Genomic DNA, 22,566 nt, shown 5'->3' with positions numbered 1-22,566 from the left:
ATGGACAGGAAGCTTTTTCTTATTTTTATTTAAAAATAATGGACTTCACGTAAAGATGACTACATATTATTCCTGGTATTAAACATAATTTGTATAGGTGCATAAAATCACTGAATTGGGAGCCTGAAAATTATCCTTTTGGTCATCTATATCATGTTTATTTACCATTTACATGGGAATGTATGTTATCTTGGAGAAATTAATCCGTTGCCATGGCAACGGCCGAAAATGGCATTTATAAATTTACCTCCCATCTTTAAAATATATCTTACGGCATATACTATTACTTGTGAAAGTTTCATGCTTTAGTCAAAATTTGCACAATTGTTCGGCTTATCCGCTTTACTATAGAGGAAAATCGGTAGAGATACAATCGGATAATGAATTCGTGTCCTAAAAAAAAAATCCTCGTCTAAATATTCCTTGCGAACTGTGTAAAGGCATTCAGTATGGGGGGGGGGGGGGGGGGCTGGTTTTAAAGGCCCATTTACTGCCTTTTTGGTAAAAGATTTTTGTAACCAATAGGTAGTGAACATATGCCTGACGGGATTTATTGAAACCAAGATGAGAATTTAAAACCGGTTCCACCGGTGCATTTCTATCAGAAACATGATTTTAGGGAATTGCTCAGTTACTCCCACAATTCATGTAATTTGGGATCATTTGTAATATATCTGTAAACCGCTTGGGCACGTCGTTCCGATGTATTAAGTGCTATATAAAAGCATAATATTATATTAACATTTTACGATGAAAGAAAAGGTGTAGGATGAACGTGTGAATAATTTCCATGCTCGCATAATTATTTTATCGTAATCCCAATGGTTATACATTAAAAAGCTCGGAACTCAGTTTGAAGACGTTGAATGAGACTATATTTTAATTTCAAGTTTAAAACCTTTTCAATACATTAAAAGGAAGTTGTGTCCAGAACTAAACAATAATAACATCGTTATATTTTTTCAATCTCAAAAGTTGATTGGAAGATCCTGTTTTGTTATTATCAGTAATGAATGTAAAAAGGGAGTAGCCTAGATAGGCCATGGCTTTTTGTTACTCCCTCACATCCTATTCATTTACTTTATGTTTTTTTCTTTAGTTGTTATTTTTGTCTAAATTATACAACTGTCATTGTTGTGTTTACTCTATTAGATTAACTCACTATATTTTGTACCCTGTTTTTAAGAGATGTGAAAATAAATGAATTTGAATTTGAATATTCACTTAAGCGTAAATTAATGTTATCACAAATCTTAAGACGTACTAATCCAATTTTCAAGGTTTTCACCAAAGAAGCGTGAAGAATCATCAAATTACACCAAAAGTCTACATACTCGTAACAATGCGCACAAACATACGAGTTCCGTCAGTTCTTCAAACACTGGAGTAAGTGAGCGTGCAAGTTGAATATCACATAATTTCTATTGTGCCTTTATGTATTATATTTGTGCTATTCAATTTTGAAAAATGGCATACAGGCTCACAGTGATGGGTTCTCATGTGAGGAAAACCTCAACAAACAGGTCAAAGAAAGCCATCATTATTTCCAGTAGCTCATATTCATTTCCGTGTTGGCATTCGTCGTGTCTATGAGAGGTATAATCATAGCGGTATTACATACATCGACCGTGTCAACAGAGCCATGTGGGTAGTGTCATATTCTTACTGAAGGTAAGTAGACTCGATTGCATTGTGAATATTCTTTATTTGTTGTAGTTTAGTCACTAATGTTTGATGCCCTACGTAAAGGAATTTAAATAAACATTTTCAAAGGGAGTGCAATGCATGTGTATGCGGAGGTGGGGGCAACCGCGTAGCCAGGATTTCATTTTGGAGGGGGTGGTAAATGCACGCGAAGCGTGCCAACACTTAAAGAGCGCGTGAAGCACGCTCCCTAGGGACTGGGTGAAGGGAGGGGGAGTTTCCCCCTCCCGCGCGAAGCTTTCGGTGTTTCTTAAATTAAAATGAAAAGGAGCCGTCTCTCTTGTCTCTACCTATATCAGCTCTAATTCAGTTGACTATATTTTGATTTTGAACCTTGTTTTTAAAAGTGATTGTGAACGCACATAAAGGGATACAATGGAGGAAATTAAAATAATATCTACCCCGCGCGAAGCGCGAAAGCTAAAGCGTTTTATCAAGTTTTTTCTAAAGAAAAGGGTCCCGAGATTAGGGTATTCCCTAAGTTATACTGAATGCTTCCCTTGGAAAGATCAGATTTGATTACAAACAATTTAGCGGCAGTGCATATCTTTAACTCGCAAAACAAGAAGGGTATATGCCGGGAAGAAGATATTTCTCACCGTGCGGAGCAATTGTAGCACCCTTTTGGTGCTACATAATATGTAGTTAAAGGGATGAAACCCCTTGAGGTACTACCCCCCCCCCTGTATGGATATTGAATACCCATATTTATATAAATAGAAAACATGCAGAGGTTGAGTGAGAGAGGAGAGAGTGAGAGGATTTGGATGACCTCCTGTACAGACTGAGAGAGAGTGAGCGAAAGAGAGAGCCAGTGGTCAGTTCTGGCTAGCGTGAGTAAGGGTCAGGTGGTCCTTATTCTCAGAAAATAATGACGTGAATGACATGAATGACGTAGTAGTATTTTTGGGAAAAGTTGATGGACTCTTCCATCTTTGCTACCCTAAAGGGGTAAGCAGTTATTGTTTACTGGTTTTTGTTTGTTAAAAGAGATGACCAAGGTGGAGGTATGTGTAGTTGACATTGACTGTAGTGTTTCCATGGTAACTGAAGCACTTTCGATCGAAATGCAAAATGGTGAATTTGCTCTTTGCAAACTCGTGCTTCATCCACATGGTAATTGGAATGACTAGCGAATTAGCGTGGAACAGGTAATAGGCCTATTCTATGCTACACCGTAGGTGTCAAAAGAATTTGACCTTAGTACCATTTGACTTCCTGTAAATTTTCACATTTTCGAATTCCGCATGCACTAACATTGTGTTGTATTTTATATTGAAGTCGATACCGGTACTGTGTCTGAATATTAACTGTGTATATGTATATTATCCATTCATGCCACCCTGTTTAGTAGTAGGATGATGCTAGTTCAATACTATTAAGAACATAGCCATCAAAATCCGCCATGAATTTTATCAAATACATTTTCGTAACCATCGCCATTCACCATCATCACGAGATGTTCTCTGTGACTCTGAGGAAAATGATCATCAGCGTGACTGCCTTGGTTTGTACCAACACCATGCACCACTCCTGGTGGGTGTTTCATAAAGCTGTTCGTAAGATACGAATTACTTTACGCACGACTGGTGACCCCTTCTTGTGATAGATGGTACATCCCAATGTCATTCATTTAGGACATAAGAACATGTTCCAGTCGTTCGTAATGTTGTGCGTAATTTTACGAGCAGCTTTATGAAACACCCACCAGGTCCACCACCACCACTCTAATGACCACCGCCATCAACATAATTGCTCTAAATAAATTCTCCTCAGTCTGATCGCTTACATCATTAATGGATCATTTTAATGTACTAAACACATACACTTGTAATTGCTGCCAAAACGGGGAGAGTAAAAACCCAAACACACTCAATATAACACGTACGCAAGTGGCGACACACACACGTATGCGCCATGCACATGGTCATGCATGTGCGGACGTTTTGTTTGTGTATGACCACCTGGGGACGTTTGCGATGCATACAAATTTGGTTCATTTTCTCGTAAAGTTCTTTGGTGCCATCTGCCTTTGATTTCCCGCCATTTGAGAAGCTAAATAACGGCGAACGTCCTGGCTTAATTTCGCAAACTCTCATCACACACGCACACCCCCACACCCACCCTCCCATTAAAAACACAGATAAACACAAAAATTAAATAGATAACTTGTTCCCATATATTGACACGACAGAAGACATCCTACTTACTCACGCGTGGAAACGTAAATTATAGGCATTATTTCATGTAGGAATGAGCATTTGAGATAAAATCGTCACTTTTTAAATACAAAAAATAATTTTGGAATAATTTTTACTCATGATTAAAAAAGAATATGTTGGTATATAATCAAACGTCATTAAGGTTCTTCTGTAGATTTTATCCCCTCATCTCTTTCCTTATAATTTGTCTTGGTTCGTGCTCTTAGGTTTGACGTTGATATATGTGTTCAAGTAAGAATGGAAATGAAGCAAGCTGCTGCAACAAGCGAGACAGATCAGGAGAATGCGATGACTAACCGCATCATTACGGTAAGTAAATATTACTACCACTCTCACTTACTACCATCTCATAAAAACACACATTCACCCCTACCATCTCAAATACCTCAACCTACATGGGTAAGGATAGTCATCAGTGGATCTTTGGGTGCTCAGTCATAATCTAGAGACCAACTCTATTCTAATCAAGGTTGAATCTGCCAGGGGCGTCGATCCATTTTTCAGATTGGGGGGGGGGGGCAAAATCATGACTCAACTTTCCAAAGGCGCTCGATCACACAAAACAAACAAACTCACCCACACACAAACACACACACATAGGCATGTATATATATACATATATATAATTTGTTGGTGAGATATGTGTCTATTTCTCACGAGTCATATATATGTATGTATATATATATATATATACATACATATATATGACTCGTGAGAAAGAGACACATATCTCACCAACAAATTAATGCGAGCGGGAAGCGCGAGCTGAAATTTTTTAGTATACTGAACTGGAAACAGGATAAAGGTACCTTTTTATGATTGTTTGTAGTAAATCATGAGGAGGATCTCACTACACAGATAATGCGAGTGCCGAGAGCGAGCTTAATTTTTTTATATTCTGACCTGAAAGCTTGATATTCTAAGCTTTTTTTGTACGATTAAGATGGGTGTCTAAAATAACAATAGATACGGGCGCGAAACGCAAGCTGAAAATTTTGATATTTCGATCTGAAAAAAATTGACAGTTTAATGGACGTTTTTGATAAAGAACAAGATATATACCCAACAAAAGATTATTGCAAATCGAAGCGGGAGTTCTTTTGAGGTTTATAACTGAAAACGGGACATTCTGTTCACCTATTTAATCATGAAAAGTATGGGTTTTTGCTACAGAAATGATGCGAGTGCGAAGCGCGAGCTGAAAATTTTTATATTCCAATCTGAAAAGCAGACATTTTGAGCACGATTTTAAATAAAGAAAGAGTTGTGTATTTCAATCTCATTTGCTCATTTCCGTGTAACATTACAATCTTATTTTATTTTTGCACATGAGGAATTATTGGGGGGGGGGGGAGGGGGCAAAACGATATGTTTGCCCCCCCCAATATTTTCATTGGTGGGGCGATCGCCCCCCCCCCCCCTGCCCCCCAGGATCGACGCCTCTGGTATCTTCTACTCATGTAATTGTGAGTATACTTTGACTTATTTTTCTTCTTCTTTGCCTCCGTTTTGGTGTATGAAACCTAACACATTTTCCCGAAATAAACTGTTTTTTCTTTCTAACAATAAACATGTTCTGTTTAACTGCAGAACCTTTCCTGTCATAACAATTTACAGAATGATTCTGCTATTTCGTGCTAAAAAAATATTTGGTTTTTATTTCTTCCCCCTATTTCCTTGTAAAATCTTCTGTTTTTTAACAGTATATAATTAGACCTAGAAGTAGTAGTAGAAGAAGAAGTAGTAGTACTAATATTAGTGGTAGAACTTATACAGTGCGTCCCAGAAAAAACGAAACCGATATTAAACGACGATTTATCATAACTTAATCCCAAATACAATAAATAAATGACCTACCAATGTAAAGCTTAGAATCTCCTCTTTCATCTGATATTACTTATATTATTCCTCATTCACGCATGAGTGAGCAAAGACAATTTGAAGAAAGGATACCAAAAACTCATTTGGCTGGGGGTATCTGAATTTCAAAAAGAAAATCACATGCCTAAAAAGTTCAATATCTGCTCTTTTATTTGATACCTTAATCACAAAAAATGGTCAAGAAGTAAAAAAGTTATAATCCCTCGGAAAATTGCTTGTATTTCCATAAGTTCATTAAATAAACGTGTTTTCACCGGTTTCCCACGGAAGCTATCGCATGGTTAACAAAGGACTTAATGCATGGCTGATCGTCAACAAAACGGAGTGTCGAGTGAGTTTGAACGCTAGCCTGTAAAACCTCTTCATTTTATGAAATTATTGAAATTCAAGCCTTATTTCAAATGACCAGAACTTTGTTATTTCTCGACCATTTTCTGTAGTTGAGGTATCAAATTAAAGAGCAGATATTGAACTTTTTAAAAATGTGGTTTTCTTTATGAAACCCAGATACAGCCCGCCAAATGACTTTTTGGTATCCCCTCTTCAAATCGTTTTTGCTCACTCATGCGTGAATGAGAAATAATCTAAGTAATTTCAGATGAAAGAGGAGATTCTAAGCTTTACAATGGTATTTGTCTATTGTCTTTGTGATTAAGTTATGATAAATCATCGATAAATCTCGGTTTCGTTTTTTTTGGGACGCACTGTATAATGCGGTCTAAGGTACCACAGATATTTACCTTGAGAATTATAAATATTTGTTCAAAAGTTACGATATCAACGATGTGAATGAAATGTGGCAATTAAAATCAACCGATCTTTGCCTGGTCATCTACCATCTACCTGTGTCCGACCGCTATTTGACATGGTGATGTCAATATGATGGCCATCTCTTTAGGAGCTATAAAGTATACTGACATCTCGGAAATGATTTTTAAAAATCGAATTAATTAAAAAGAAGAATCATAAACAATGGCATGAATGGTATATGGGAGAACAGAGGGTCGTGTTCATAATACATGGATGAATGTTTGCTTTTGACTACTTTCTGTATTATTACTCATCGTATATCTTTATGTATTATTCTTCCATCGATGTATCAGGCTATTTTCATTATCCCTCCTTTTTTGTAACAAAATAATATAGGCAGCAAAATATGGCACTTTTGATAAATTGCGAGACGCTTTGGAGGCGGATTCCAGTAAGATTAACACTACAAACAGCAATGGATTGTCACCATTCTGTGTAGCCGTGCAAGGGGGCAGTCTGCCATGTGTTAAACTTCTCGTCTCGAAAAACGCAGGTGAGTATAAAAAAGCTCGCGTTTGCAAAAGAAAATAGATTTCTTCGGATCACGACGAGTTTAGAGGGATATGAAATATATTGAAGAGAACGCTGGGCGATATCAGTTCACCATTTATTTATAACAGCAGTAAAAGTTCCGGGTCAGACGGAACCTGGAAAGAGTCTCCTGTGACCACACTCAAGGATTACTAATTTTGATGTAAAAAAAGGTTCGGGTCAATGTGATCAGTGAAATTTCTTCTGTTTGGTTTTGTTTCTATATTATTTATTTATTTGTTTGTTTATTGAGTTATTCATGAATTTTCTATTTATTTTAAGTTATCGATGTTATTATTATTATCCTCAATATCACTATTCTCATTACTATCGTTTTTATCATCAGGACTTTTTGTTTGGGGTAAAATGCTTTTACTTTTATATGAGACAGTACAATTAAGTAAGAGCGTGACCAATATGTTTTGTATATATTCTTAACTTTGACTAAGATAGTCTGTAAGTGTATTGTATTGCTTAGATTTTATCTATATAACAGGATTTGTTATTCATGGTTCAATATTTATTTTTTGTGTAATTTAATGAATTCCATGTCCTTGATTTTCTTTAACCTTCTACATTCGCCTTTGAAATAGAAAATGAATCAATGCGAACTATTCAAACATTGGGTTTATTTGCACATATTCTGTATGTACTCTGTCGACAATGAGGTCATCCACTCGTCGCAAACGTCATATTTGCACACGTACTAGAACGCAGCAGACTGTATTGCAATTGAGCTGAAAAAAAAAGACATTTTAATCATTCTCTTTATTTCTAGATGATTTTATCGAAACGGTTTACAAAAAAGTATACAATTATGTGTTACGAATAAACACGTTAAGATTTATCGACTTTGTAGGTCTATAAATGGTTTGAATCTTGCTCTCTCTCTTACTCTTTCTTCTCTCTCTCTCTACACATACTATCCCATAACGATTTATCTCGTTAGTTTTCTCACATGTTCACTGTAATATTTCTCATGTATTTCTCCACCAGACGTGAATATGATGGCTAGATCACGCCCGGTTGTGACAGAACCTGAGGTGACTATCATTCTTGAGAATATATTGAGTAAAATGATGACTCTGGAACTTTGAAATATCATGGTGTATGATTTCAGGTTTTCTATAAATGCGCATATCCTAGCAGACTGAATTTCGACAGAACCAGGGTCCGTTGTATAAAAGTTACTATTATGGTAACTTTGCCATCCGATGGTAACTACCATGGCAACGCTGATAAACAGCCAATCACAATCAAGAATTCTAGGCAAGTTATCATTGGATGGCAAAGTTAATATAATGGTAATTTTTATATAAAGGGGCCCAGATCGTACAGGCCTATAATCTAGATCGTATCTAAAATGATGACATCTCCTTGAAGAGTGTTCCATTTTTCGTTCAACAGGTTGTCAGATCTTAAAAACTTTTCTTGATTTGATTGGCCGAGAAGGACAGTTTTCCATGGTAACATCCGGATAAAACATCTGAAAACTCCTTTCATGAAACACTCCCATGTCAGACCATTCGAAAAAAACGTAGTCTACATTATGCATTTCCATTTTCAGCAACATATGAATTTCTGTACCCTTTTATCTGATGCAGTGTACATTATCACCATTCCTTCTTGCCTGTCGACTCGGCCACCAGTCGATAGTCGAGTTCCTGTTCTACAACGGTGCTGATCTACGCCAGACCAGTGCCGATGATGATCTCAATTGCTTATCCTTGGCCATCATGTATAACCGGGAGTAAGTTGATTGATAAAAAAAATCAGATCAATACCGTCATGACTTATTCGGATTTGTTGCCCCCCCCCTTCTGAGTCATGTTCAATAAAAACTTTATTGTGGCAAAATGCTCAATTTCTTTAACAAGTTTACATAAATCAGTCAGTACAATTCAATGATTGCAGCAACTTTTAACGACTATTGTAGTTTTATCATTATGAAATAATTTGTGAAACGGGACTCAGTTCTGGACTGACGCGTTCAGAAGCCATGTGAAATGTCCTTTGAAAAAAAAAAAACAACAGTGATAAGACATTGAAAATAATTTTGATGGTGAAATATATACACTCTTAAAAAGGTTGGGCAGAAAAGGCTCATTTTTTAACCATCACTGGGCAACAAACTGTCCACACAACTATTGGTTAAGATATGTCCGAATTGGATAATAAAAAACTGATAATTTGGTAATAAATTTGCCCAATTGGATGATAATTGCCAAGAATATATATATATTTTCACCAACATACATTACCCAACAGAGTGGACAGTATGTTTCCCAACGTTTTAAGTGTGCATGTCAGATGATGATATCGAATTCGAAGATTCTGAACGTTAAACGATATCAAATACTAGAACATCGAAATGGTTAGGTTCCGAATTTTTCTCTATTCAGTGTTGATATTTAATATCATGATAGTACTATAAAATATGTTTGATATCTTTAATGTATTTTGAGGACATGCATAAGCTATGATCATGCAGAAAAACACAAAGTATAGATCTCTCACAGCTGGTATGTGTATGATGTAACAAAAGGTGAAGTAGCACTTTGCACAGCGATCATGTTCATGTTCAAACCACGTCCTCTTCCACTTCGATAAGTACTTCTTGTCGGTGTAGCATGTATAAATAAAGTAAAAATATCAATCTTTATTTACATACATTACATACATCTATCTGTCTTTCTGCTTAAGTGCATCCATCTCTGATGTGTGCACACGACAAGACCCAATTACTACTGGGTCTCCTTCTGTTACTAACATGACAATGGTGGATTGAAAACCAATACATAATTAAGAGGAATTCGATCTCATCATGATACCAATTAGAGTTTAGTATCAATGTCTATTAAGGCCTAATATTTCAAGCTGACTATTACGAAAAAAAAAATTATGCAATGATCACGACATCAATGTCTATTAAGGCCTAATATTTCAAGCTGACTACTACGAATAAAAACTTAAAAAATCACGCCGCCATCTTTAATAGAGGCTGAAGCCACAGCATGCGTTGGTGCGTGATCTTCAGCCGGCGCATCTTATTCATATATCCTCTGAGGGAGGGCGCTATGAGATTACGATGTCATATGCTTGAGGTTTATTACTTCATCGAAATTGCTGTAATTATTGTTTACCTCTTTTCATAGGAATATTTCGAAGTTTTTGGTGACGCATACCGATTTCGATACACTCTTGGTCCTTATGAAGACGAAATCACATGACCTCACTTTGGGCCTGGGACGTCGAACACTCAAAACGTCCACGCCTATGAGACAACTGATACAATACATGCCTGGTTTGTGAAAAAAAGCTGCTAGGACAGTCTCTATTAACATTATATATATTGAAATAGGGTGTAGATAACATACATGCACCCGATTTTGCATATTTCGACAAGTTCAAAGGTTTGATGTAGTAAGTAACTCAGGGATGTGCATTCGACATGTTTTTAGGCAGGGGCGATCAATCCCTTTGATTTTTGAAGTAATGAAAATGAAAATGGAAAGAGGAGAAAAAAGCGAATAAGGAAAAAGGAGAAAGAGCATGAAGTGAGAAATCAGGGCCCCGTCTTACAAAAAGTTACGATTGATGCAATCAATCGTTACTCTATGGAAATCCATCAGTGTCATATTTTCTCTACAGGAAATTTGCACGATGTCCTTTGTAAACAAAAAGAAGCACAGTGAATTTTCTAGAAAACAATGAAAACATGAATGTAAATCATGGTTAGAAAATATTTTGAAAAACATGCATAATAGATGTTGATGTTGCTGGCCGTCCATAGTTGTGATTGATCAGATCAATCGCAACTCTTTGTAAGACGGGGCCCTGGGCTGCATAATTCTATGATACCCTCTATGATATGGGACTTCTTGCTCCGCCCCCTGTCATGAGACCGCCCCTTTGTTTGGAAGACTTCGGGCCAACTTTGAAGATTGTACAACAAACAAATCGTTCATATTTGTTTTTAAATTTGTCTTTACTTAAAGGTCAAGTCCACCTCAGCAAAGTGTTGATTTGAATTAATAGAGAAAAATCAGACAAGCACAATGTGGAAAATTTCATCAAAATCGGATGTAAAATAAGAAAGTTATGACATTTCAAAGTTTTGCTTATTTTTAACAAAATAGTTATATGAACGAGCCAGTTACATCCAAATGAGAGAGTCGATGATGTCACTCACTCACTATTTCTTTTATTTTTTATTGTTGGAATTATACAATATTTCGATTTTACGAATTTGACAATTAGGACCTTGCCTGAACCACAAAATGTTAAAATAATGGAATTCCACGTGTTCAGGGAGGAATGAAACTTCATTTCACATGACAATGACGAGAAAATAAAAATATTTCATATTTCATATAACAAAATACAAAAGAAACAGTAAGTGAGTGATGTCATCAGTTCCCTCATTTGCATACTGACCGAGATGTGCATGTTTTGTGAAATGAAGCGAAACTTTTAAATGTCATAACTTTCTTATTTTACATCCGATTTTGATGAATTTTTCAGTGTCATGCTTGTTGAATTTTTCTCTCTTTATTCAAATCAAGTTTTTGTTGGGGTGGACTTGTCCTTTAATTATAAAACATGTAGTTTTCCAGAAAGTATGATAACGAAGAGAAAACCAGAAAAACTTCCAGTACACGGTTGCTCTCTGATTGGCAAGAATTCGGTTTTATTTCACACAAAGGGAGCACTTGTTACTGCACAAATATCCTATGTATTCATGATTTGGTTTGTATGCTCGTTATACAAAAAAATGAAATTATTCTAACTAATTACACTTATTCAATATCGGCTAAATAGACAAACATAGACACTGATAATGCGTATAATAAAAACGCTACTTGACATACACCAAAGAAATAAATATATGCCTGTATTTTAACATTGTCTTATTAATGCAGTCACATTAACATTGTCCATCTATTAACTAATTGTCAATAGATGTAGCTGAGATCGTAATGGATAGATGCATCACATTAATAAAAAATGAAAATGGCGATGAAGTCACGTACTACCTGGAACTTCTCGATGATTACTTTTCTCCTTGGGCACCACAGAACAAATGTATGTATAGTTGCAATCGTGTTATATTTAGCTTTATTCTATAATAATTACTCTTCATTATTTTCATTCTCATTTTAGACTAAATTGCGTTCTTGTTGTTCGTGTTTCTATTTGTAAATGTATTATATTGTTGTCAACTTACATTTTCTGTGATACATGCTACTTTCTGTCACGTCTCATTTCTTTTATATATCCCCCACCTCCCTTACCCTTTGAGATATTCGAATTGTGTAACTTTATTGTCAGTAGTATTTTGAAAGCCGGTTCGTTTTAATTGGTATGTATAGGCGCGTTACTAGTATAAAAACATGTCAACATGGGTTTTCTTTTATAAACTCCTCAAAAAAGTTTGGAAATCTTAGTTTGGCCATTAATTTCTCTCAACTCCCAATTTTACACAATGCATATATCATATCATATATCTTTTAATCAGTACCCTACATGATATGATTATGGTTCACATGGAGGTGCAATGCCTTGAAATGTGGGGCAAGGTCAAAATTCGAAAGTTGCAAAATGACACTAGTGAAAGTCTCTGTTCTTTTTTTTCCGTGGTGATGAGTGAGTTTCTCAGCGGTTTCTTTTGTTTTCATGCACCTTAACACCAACATTAACATGGATTCAAACACACCTCTGCACAAGCAAACTCATAACAAACAAACATGCATGGGTATTTCAAACCAGGACTCAAACCGGCATGTTATCTCACAGATCTCCATGTTAATGTTGATGTTAAGGTGCATGAAAATAGAATAAACCGCTGAGAAACACACTCATCACCACAGAAAAAAGAAACAGTTACTTTCAATATTGTGTGTCATTTTGCAACTTTTGAATTTTGACCTTCCCCACATTTCAAGGCACTGTACTCAGGGCCGTAGCCAGAAGCATTTGTTGGGGGGGGGGTGTACCAGCTACATTTGCCAACTAAATTTGGCGTCGGACAGCGCCAACATGAGCACAGGGGGAGTCTGATGGGGGATGTGCCCCCCTACAATAATTACATGCTAAAAGATTTTGAATTTGTAGAATTGAATTAGTGGCATTTGGTGAATACTCTAAGGTAAAATATACAAATATATACAAAGATATTTGCACTGTAAAAATAAACATTTTGGATCAAAATAGAAAGGCTAGTGTGCCGTAGTTGCTAACTTGCAGTATAATGATATACCCGATATGCATTAATAATATCAAAATCAAAGATTTGTTATTGTTTAATTGACCTTCTGTGCAAGATGTCTCAACTAAAATTTCAAGAGTGCTACTGCTAACAGTGGCGGACCCTGGGTCACGGCATGGGGGGGGGGGGGTTGGCACCAGCAAAAAATTTGAGTCATTAAGTGGGCGCGCGAAGCTCGCTCAATTGCCATGTATACTGACCTAATAGAGACATTTTAAGGACTGTGCCATTAAACGGATATGTATTTTAGTGATCAAATAATGCGAGCGCGAAGCGCGAGCTGAAAATGTTTGATATTCAGTCCTAAAAAGGGACATTATAAGCAAAGTTTTGTAATCATGATACGTACCTGTCTCACAAAACAAACAATGCGAGCGCGAAGCGCGAGCTGAATTTTTTTGTATAACTTAACCCTAAAAAGGGAAATTTTAAGGACTATCTTTTGGAATTTATGAAGTGCGTACGTATCTCATCATAGTCATCTAATGCGAGCGCCAAGCGCTTGCTGATTCTGTTAAAATTACACTGGTACATGAAGCACTTTTTGTCGTCAATGTAATCATGAACATGATACGTATTTCACTAATGAAATGTTGCGGGCGAGAAGCACGAGCTGACAATTTTTAAAATTCAGACCTGAAGAGGGGCATTCTATGGCTTGTTTGTAGGAATTTACTATTTCAAAAATTAAGGGGTGCGAGCGCGAAGCGCGAGCTGAAAATTTGTTGTAATTAGATCAGAAAAAGGGACATTTTAAGGACTGTCTTTAGGAATTCGTGCAGTGCAAAAACGCCGGTGTTGATTTAACACCAGCCCGGTATCTATATTGGTCCACACCAATGCGAACGTAAGCACAGACTGGAAATGTTTTATTAAGGCCTTAAAAGGGGGCAATCACTTTAAGTATATAGTCATGAAAAACGCATATGTCACTACATGAAACAATAATAACTTGAAGTGCGAGGAGATAATTTGGTGCATAATCTTCATGGACTTAAAATACAACAGGACTATATATCTCATTAGTCAGACAATGCGAGCACCAGGAATGATGCAACCCCAACCTGCCCCACTCCCACCCATCCCCACCCCAAGCATATTCTGACACCATAAATAAAAAAAGAAAATCTTCGGCGACAGAATTTAGTAAAAATAACTTAGAATATTTTTGTGTTTTTGCCAACTGCAAACTTGTAGACAAGTCTACAAGTTGTAGACTTGTCTTCATGAATTTGCCAACTGCAGAGTTACCAGTTTGTGTAAGTCTTGTGTTCTGTTCTTTTCAGATCTGAAACGGGGCAGTACTTGTACATCACTTTGCTTACTGGTAGAGCGTATAGTGTTCTGCCACTTTAATAGGCCCACTTTATAATTTGCCAACTATACTTTGGCTTTGATTATTCAACTTAAACCTTGGAAATTAATCCCACCCCAATTTTATTTACCTAGTATTGCCTCTAATTTTACAAAACTAATGTGTTTGTTAAATCGTCAATAATTGTGGTATAATTTGCAAACTCACAAGCTTGTTTATATTGGGGGAGGACCGGGGGCTTACTTTGTGTGTTATTATAGCTCCATCTGTTTTGTCCTTTGTATTTTGCTGACTAGTAGGGCTCTAAGCCTGGCTACATGGACTTGGATTTGCCAACTGGTTGTCTTTACTCTAACAGTCGTAACCTTCTTCGAAGTTAGTACCCCTATTTTTATTTCCTTTCTTTTTTCTCTTCCTTTCTTTCCCTCTTTCTATTTCTCCCCTATCCTCCATTTTGCCAACTGGTACATGATTTTGCCGACTGCCATGAATGTTGGGGGGGGGGGGTGTCACATCCCCATACCCCCCCCCCTCTAGCTACGGCCCTGACTGTACTAACATGTGAACCATGATCATAATCATGTAGGGTATCATTTAAAACAAAATTAAATGATCTTTCCATTGCTATCAATCACACATTAATATGTACTAAAATCGAGGAGGGATTATCGATCGACTTCAGATTTCCAAACTTTTTGAGGGGTTTAGAATATAATATGGTTTGCATTGCTTCGGTCACTGTTATTTTCACCCATAATTATAATGAAATCCCTTTGCCGTCTTCGCATCATAATCCATTATTAATTTTCGTCCACTTATGGGTTCTTTTCTTGGTGACTATTATTACTATTATTGTTATTCAAATCCTTCTAATAGATACCAATGATGTCTTTGGTGATGAAGGAAACTTACTAGTGAATGCTCAACCAAATCGTACTCACATAGAAGATGGTCAGCATACATTCATTGGCCTTTGATTAAATTATCTTCATTGTTGTTGATTTTGAGATATAATAATAATTATTACAACAACCATTAATTTCATTCACATTCTCTATTCATCGTGCTATCATCGTTATAGTTGATAAGATAATGCAGCTACTATAGATATAATTGTTTCACTTCATCAATATTATGAATTTTGTAAGCATTATCATCATTATTATCATAATTTCCATATTTGTAGTAGTAGCAGAAGTAGTCTTCGAGCTCGTCAGGGGGGCAAAAAAGGCCTTTCAAGCTCGTCAGGGGGGGGGGGCAGGGATATGTTTTTTGTATGGGTTGTGGCTCGTCAGGGGGGGGGGGGGCAGACTGCCCCCCTGCCCCCACCGTAGGTACGCTAGTGGTTATCATTATGCGAAATTATAGTGGAAGTAGTAGTCGTTGTCGTAGTTATCATGACTGTAAGTGGTACAATAACTATATATAAGCCGTTTCCCATTGGGCTATTGTTCGATTTACGTGTATTTATATCATTACAATAGACCATGCTGATATCTTTGACGACAAGGGAAAGCTAGTCGTTAAAGTTGGAGTGAGTCATACTCAAATAATAAATGGTAATCACCCATTGGCCCTTATGGTAAGCATATACTCCAATCCATCATTTTTAGCAATGACAATATTATTAGGACGTATTAAAGACTAAAATAAAGCTTCAATCAAAAGAAATATTTTATTTATTAATTTATCTATTTATTCATTTATTATGATATATTTACTCAGGTACAAGAGATCGGCATAAAACTTTTTTCATCAATAACCTGATGAAAACATAACAAAGATAACAACAAAAATCATCATACAGGTATCATACATGAACATAAAATCAATATGCAATATTATGCAATAATATTGCAGGGAACCCATAATTACAAGCTTTGCTTTCCAGTGGGTTCCCTTTTTTTCATTTCTGTATATTATATTTTTGTGTTTTGCTATACATTGTAACTTTTGTTAATTTTTGGAATGAAAAAGAATAAATGCAATCAATCAATCAATAATATGCAGGTATATATACTATTTCGGTCATATAAATCCATTCTGATCCTATTTATCAAACATATCTTTTGAGAGACGGTATTGTAAATATGATGATAATGATCATAATAGCTAAAACGTTATGTTACCCCTGTGTGATTTGAGAAATAAGGTAATTCGAAAGAGACGACTCTGTTCACGTTTTTCACTTTAATCAGGAGAGATACACGATCATCTTCAACCAACTCCTTCTGTATATAATATGGGATAACATTAACACAATAAGGGTCAGACCTGTACCGAACCTGGGATGTAAGTCGGCCTTCGGTCCCCTCACACCCCATTTTGTTTTACTAATTAGCTTATTAATTGATGTAATTTTATAATATTGTCTGTTAGTGGTAACCTTTTAATATTTCATTATTATTATTATTTTTTTTTAATCATTAGCCTATATACATGTGTAGGATTAAAATCGTAACCAATGATATTTACGTCAATATGAACAATCTTTCTTCCAGCAAGAACAGGTGCGCCACGTCCATCTTCTGACCCATCCTCTCTCCATCAAGCTCATCGAACACAAATGGCGAGTCTTTGGATTCGCGTTGAACTTGGTCTCGCTCCTTGTGTATCTCATCTTTCTATTTTTCCTCACTGGATACGTGTTGGTGAATCCTCCTTCTTTCTACTTCACGTTCTACAATGCAACCCACGTCGAATGGTTCTACAATGCGAGCAAGCTGTTACCTGATGAAACATATTCTGATGCTGCAAAGTATTGCTTTGGGAGTAACAGTGCTGGATTCCTGTTGACGTTGGTTGTCCTCAATGTTATCAAAGAGGTAATTAATCACGTTTCACACAAGCTCTAAATCTTTGAATATTCTATACAGCCTTTAATAATTCTACGTATCTTTCATTCAGTATGATTCTGACTCAGTATGATTAATTTCTGTGTGATTCTCCCAAAATTGCGCAAATAATGCAGCGCTACACCCTCTGTTAATTGAATTGATTTAGATACAGAAAAGGTTATATAAAAATTGCCGCAAATTATGATGGCGCAAATATTCACTACTGAATGATACGCGCCGCATAAGCTAAAACAGCAACAACGACAGTATCCTTTCTTAATGAGTATATCGTTACAAGTCATGAAGATAGAAGAATTTCAACTCTCTCTTCAGCCTGTTTCTGTCTTACATTCAACACAGACCCTCACAGCCCCATACGATTATCCACTCTCCCACACACACGTTGTCTGTCACCCTTTTCATATTGTTTCGATGATTATCGTTCTTTAGATCTAGTTTGATAGACAGTACCATTTCCTTATATAATTATGGTCGGGTATCATGGTCGCTGCGTGACGAAAATTTGACAAATATTGTTTTGATGTAACCTTTCAAAATGGTCTAGTTTTAAGTTAATGGTGATTTCAGTACTCATTGTATTTTGTTCGAAATATGTGTTTCGGAAATTTGTTCTATATATATAGATAAGGTCCAGGATGAATCGGCAAAGAAGTGCATTTTCGATTTAGCCGTGAAACTTGGTAGGCCAATATATTACTTCAGATCCTCGCTTTGTTCAACATGTTCAAATACATGTTAATATTAATCTTTCGTGTATTTTTCTGTAGATATTTCAGTTGTACAGCCAAGGGCAGAGTTACTTTAATTACCAGAGTCTTTTAGAATGGTCTATCTACGTGTTGACATTCTGTCTCGTAATACCAGTCAGTGAAGCCCAATACGAAGAATATGTGTTAAGACAGGTATTGTACAGTGCACTATATAAGAGTAGTATTCTGGAGAATTTTTCGTTTTGTTTGTTATTTTCTTTATAGTTACGATGCATTGACAAATATAGATGCTTAGAAATATTTATATTTCAATCAATAGAGTAAAATTCACAGAGCAAAATGCTGAACATTTAATCAAAATCGGATATTTTAACGATTTTTTTTATTATCACCTTTATTCAAAACAAAACAAAGGGAAGTTACAATGGAAATAAGTCCAGGTTACTCGTTTTTTAGGACGAAGTACAGGACTAATAAAATAATTACAGATACACAATATATAACATATCACAAGCAAATTTACATAAACGATTATACATTGGTGATTGCAGAAAAGAAAATTGAAATAGATCAAGCACACACCCTTACAACTGGAATGAAGAGAGGATAGAAAGGAGATAGAAAGAGTGAACTTGATGAAGAGAAATAGGAGGAGGAGAAAGTGTGACGAGCGAAAAGAAGGAGGAAAACAGGATAAAAGGAGAAGGCAGAGAAGGAGAATGAAGAAAAAGAGGAATAAGAAGAAGTAAGAGAGTGCAATACAAAGTTTTGTGAATGAGATATTGCATTATTGGCATATAATTTATTCTTTACAAAAATCATCGACCTACTTATACATCCAGAAGACTAGATGAGCTAACAAGATAGCATGTAGTATTCTACATGGATGAGAAAGGGGAAGGTGAAGATAGGGAAATAGTAGAGAGAGAGAGAGAGGGGAAAAGAAAGAGAGGAAGAGAGAGAAAGATAAAGATAAAAAGAGGGTTGAGAGAAAGAGGGGTGGAAGAGTGGAAAGGTCAGTGAAAGAAAATAAAAGAGAGAAGAAGCCTTCCCGTACATGTTGTGATTTCTCAATCTAAAAGAGTCATATCTGTCCATTGTGGCTCTGCCCTAGCATTGAAGATGACATAAGACCCCACAAGAGCTAGTTTGCTTATCTTACGAATGGTGTCCTTACATACTTTACTATTTACAAGACGGAATATCTTCTTAATCTGTTGTTTGTTTTCTTTAGTAAAAACACCTCGACTTCCAACTTCAAAACAAATCAACTGTGTTTCACAATTGGCTGCCCTAATGTCCTCATTCAGTTGTGCATATCGTTCTAGATTCCTCACTCTATAGCTCTTGGAATATTGGGCTCAAATGGTACTGTGAGCTCAGCCATCACTACTTTGGGTATTTCTCTGAAGAATAGTACCAAGTCCGGCTATTCAGTCGTCGGCATCGTTCCCACACCCACTCTAAAACCGGGAAGATCTGCAAATATTGTCACAGGAATCATGTTTTCTTCTGATATTCTTTTCAGTTCATTTGCAATATGACGCAATATGCTGTTGTGTCTATAGGTAAACCGGCCCTGATCAAGAGCTATCGAGCAGGAATTTAGGATATGCACAAGTGAACCTCTACACCTACACAAGCTACATGTTTCATTAAGTTTCTTGCCCCACAATTTCAAGTTTTCTGGAGTTGGGAGACAGTCGATTGCTGCCCGGGTTGCAAAACTCAAGAGACATTTTGGGAGACCATACATGATCCCTTTCCATGTGAGGTCACTCTCCTTCTCTTCTAACAATTGTAAAAGATTGCCTTGTTTAGCGAGAGAAGATATACGGTCAGACCATTTATCATGCTTGTTCTCTAATATAACACTCTTCAAAACCCGTTTTACCCCTTTCCATGATTGAGATTCAGTAACATTTTCTGTTCCATTGATCATTTCCATAGATTTTTAACACCGAATTTTGTTTATTTAGACACCCACTTGCTCTCTCTGTTAAATTTAGACATGACCGCATGTTTCACTTTTGTATCCCCTTTTGATAGTGTTGACGCTGGTGATAAAGTATGGCATTGTAGGTACAACTCTGACATTAGCATGACTTGCAGGCCGCTAGGCACATACATAATTGCTGGTGTTGCACCGTATTGAGGGATGTTTAACCATTTCTTTAACATCTTAGTTTGAGAAGAATCTAGAGAGTTCAATTGGGTATCAGTTAAATTGTGGACAGTTAGTAGATACCTGAGGATGGTTGACCGTACTGAATATACACTCTAGTTTTAAATTCATTCCTTATTAAGCTGTTGTCTATATTACGTAACATATCATTCAATCTCTTGTCAATGATTTTGAAAATATCTTGCGACTTTCCATGAAAAATAACGTAAGATCCCAAAAACTTTTCTGGTTTATCTTTCAAAGTAGACAATGGAATATTTTCTATACAAAATGTAATATCTTTAGAGGAACCACTACAAATTGATAGTGACAAACATTTAGCCGGTTTTAATGCTAAGCTCATTGATTTCACTTTAAGTCCTATGTCTTTCATTATTCGTTGATGAGTCCTCTGGTTGCCTGTAATAAGGCAAAAATCATCCGCGAAAGGCAGTGTTATGTACTTTTGTCCATTAAGATCGTAACCGAATCTGTCTTCAAACTGTTTAAGATAGTTAATAAGAGGGTTGAATGCGACAAGAAAGAGAATGGGGGACAACGGATCACCTTGATACACCCCGCGCTGAAATTCAAATGGATCAGATGTCCAAGAGGGGCACTTTACTACACCTTTCAGTCCAGAATAAAGGTTACGAATGTAAGAAATTACGGTTTCGGGGATATGGCAAGATTCCAAGGTATCATAGATGAGAGAATATTCAACCGATCCAACGCATCTGCCAAGTCAAAGAAGGTAATGTGCAGGGCCTTTTTCATAGGGCGTGCATTCGCAATGAGCTCGTTCATAACTTGGGAATGTTCGACGCATCCGCTTATTCCCTTTAAAAACGCCTTTTGTGTTGTGTCAATCATACCCGTAGAGCCAATATTTGGTGATATATTTTCCCAACACATGATGTAAGTGAAATCATTCTGAAGTTTCCGGGGTTATCTTTTGGACCAGTTTTGTGAATTAGGGAGATTCGACTGTTTGACCACGATTCTGGGGGATGACCGGAGACAAGAATCTTAGAAAACAATGTAGCCATGAAGTAGTGTGTTGAAGGTAGTTTCCGAAGCAGACCGTACATGAGTTCATCAGGACCTGGTGCTGATGTAGGATTTTTTTTCCTTAAGATCATTTTTACATCTTTCGGGCGAATCGGGGTAAGGTCGAAGGAATTATCCTCATTCGGGACCTGAATGTAGGGGAACCCTGTTGTCAAACCAAAATCGTATGGATTTGCCGTTATGAATATTTTGAAGGGTAATACTGATTGGCGGTTTCTTTTGTACAGGAAGGGGAAGATCTATGGTGGCCCTGAAGGGACATCGCAAATATAGACCAAATCGCGAATATTCACGACGAAATTCACGACGTCGTGAATTTCGTCGCCAATTTCGTCGTGAATTTGTTTTGCTTGCCTGGGCGGTATGTGGGTTGAAACCAATTCGTCTGCTGCTAATTCCTCCACTGCAGGGTCGATCTACATTCAAATAGTCTAACGCAATTCTGTCCGTTAACTTTTCGCCTATTAAACAACCATATGGTCCAATAACCATTTGGTCCAGTCATCACTTCGTCTAATCACCAGTTCGTCTATGACCATTTCGTCTCATAACTAGTTGTTGGTCTAATATAAATTTTATTTTCCTTAATTTCGCCCAATTAACACTTAGTTCAATTAGACCAAATGGCATATGGAATAAATGGCAATTGGACCAACTTGGTTATTAGGCAAAATGGCAGTTAGACCATGTGGATAGTGGACGAACTGATGGTCGACCAAAATGATAGCAGACGAGTTGGCATTAGACCAATTGAAAATAAACCATTGAAACGACAGAACGATGTCCACTGCTATCCATATGCATAGGCGGATCCAGGGGGGAGGGGGACCGAGGTGCCCGCCCCCTCCCCTTATTGGCGGAGCAAAAAAAGGAAAAAAGTGAAGAAAGAAATAAAAAAAGGAGGAAAAAGAGAGGAGAAAAAAAAGAAGAGGAGGAAGACGAGTTAAAAAAATAAGATGAGGGGAGGACATGGAAATAAAAAGAATCTTTCATGTCACTATTTAAAATTTTCGCTCGCGCTTCGCGCTCGCA

General features: G+C 36.7%; 1 protein-coding gene across 1 annotated transcript in view; it reads left to right on the top strand.

The window, feature by feature from the left end:
• Positions 1-1,380: 1,380 nt before the first annotated feature.
• LOC129259680 (transient receptor potential cation channel subfamily A member 1 homolog) overlaps positions 1,381-22,566 on the top strand; it is a 33,314-nt gene continuing 12,128 nt past the window's right edge. Inside the window, exons 1-11 of the mRNA XM_064098113.1 lie at positions 1,381-1,671; positions 4,133-4,235; positions 6,954-7,110; positions 8,145-8,191; positions 8,753-8,898; positions 10,304-10,452; positions 12,111-12,233; positions 15,608-15,682; positions 16,216-16,313; positions 17,233-17,556; positions 18,357-18,491. Coding sequence (XP_063954183.1) covers positions 4,164-4,235; positions 6,954-7,110; positions 8,145-8,191; positions 8,753-8,898; positions 10,304-10,452; positions 12,111-12,233; positions 15,608-15,682; positions 16,216-16,313; positions 17,233-17,556; positions 18,357-18,491 — 1,326 coding nt within the window. The 5' untranslated portion in view covers positions 1,381-1,671; positions 4,133-4,163. The remainder of the gene's footprint in view (positions 1,672-4,132; positions 4,236-6,953; positions 7,111-8,144; positions 8,192-8,752; positions 8,899-10,303; positions 10,453-12,110; positions 12,234-15,607; positions 15,683-16,215; positions 16,314-17,232; positions 17,557-18,356; positions 18,492-22,566) is intronic.

The sequence above is a fragment of the Lytechinus pictus genome, chromosome 4 (assembly GCF_037042905.1).
Source record: "Lytechinus pictus isolate F3 Inbred chromosome 4, Lp3.0, whole genome shotgun sequence".
Lineage (NCBI taxonomy): Eukaryota > Metazoa > Echinodermata > Echinoidea > Temnopleuroida > Toxopneustidae > Lytechinus > Lytechinus pictus.
The sequence above is the reverse complement of the archived record's forward strand: the minus strand, read 5'-3'. Positions and strand labels throughout refer to the sequence as shown.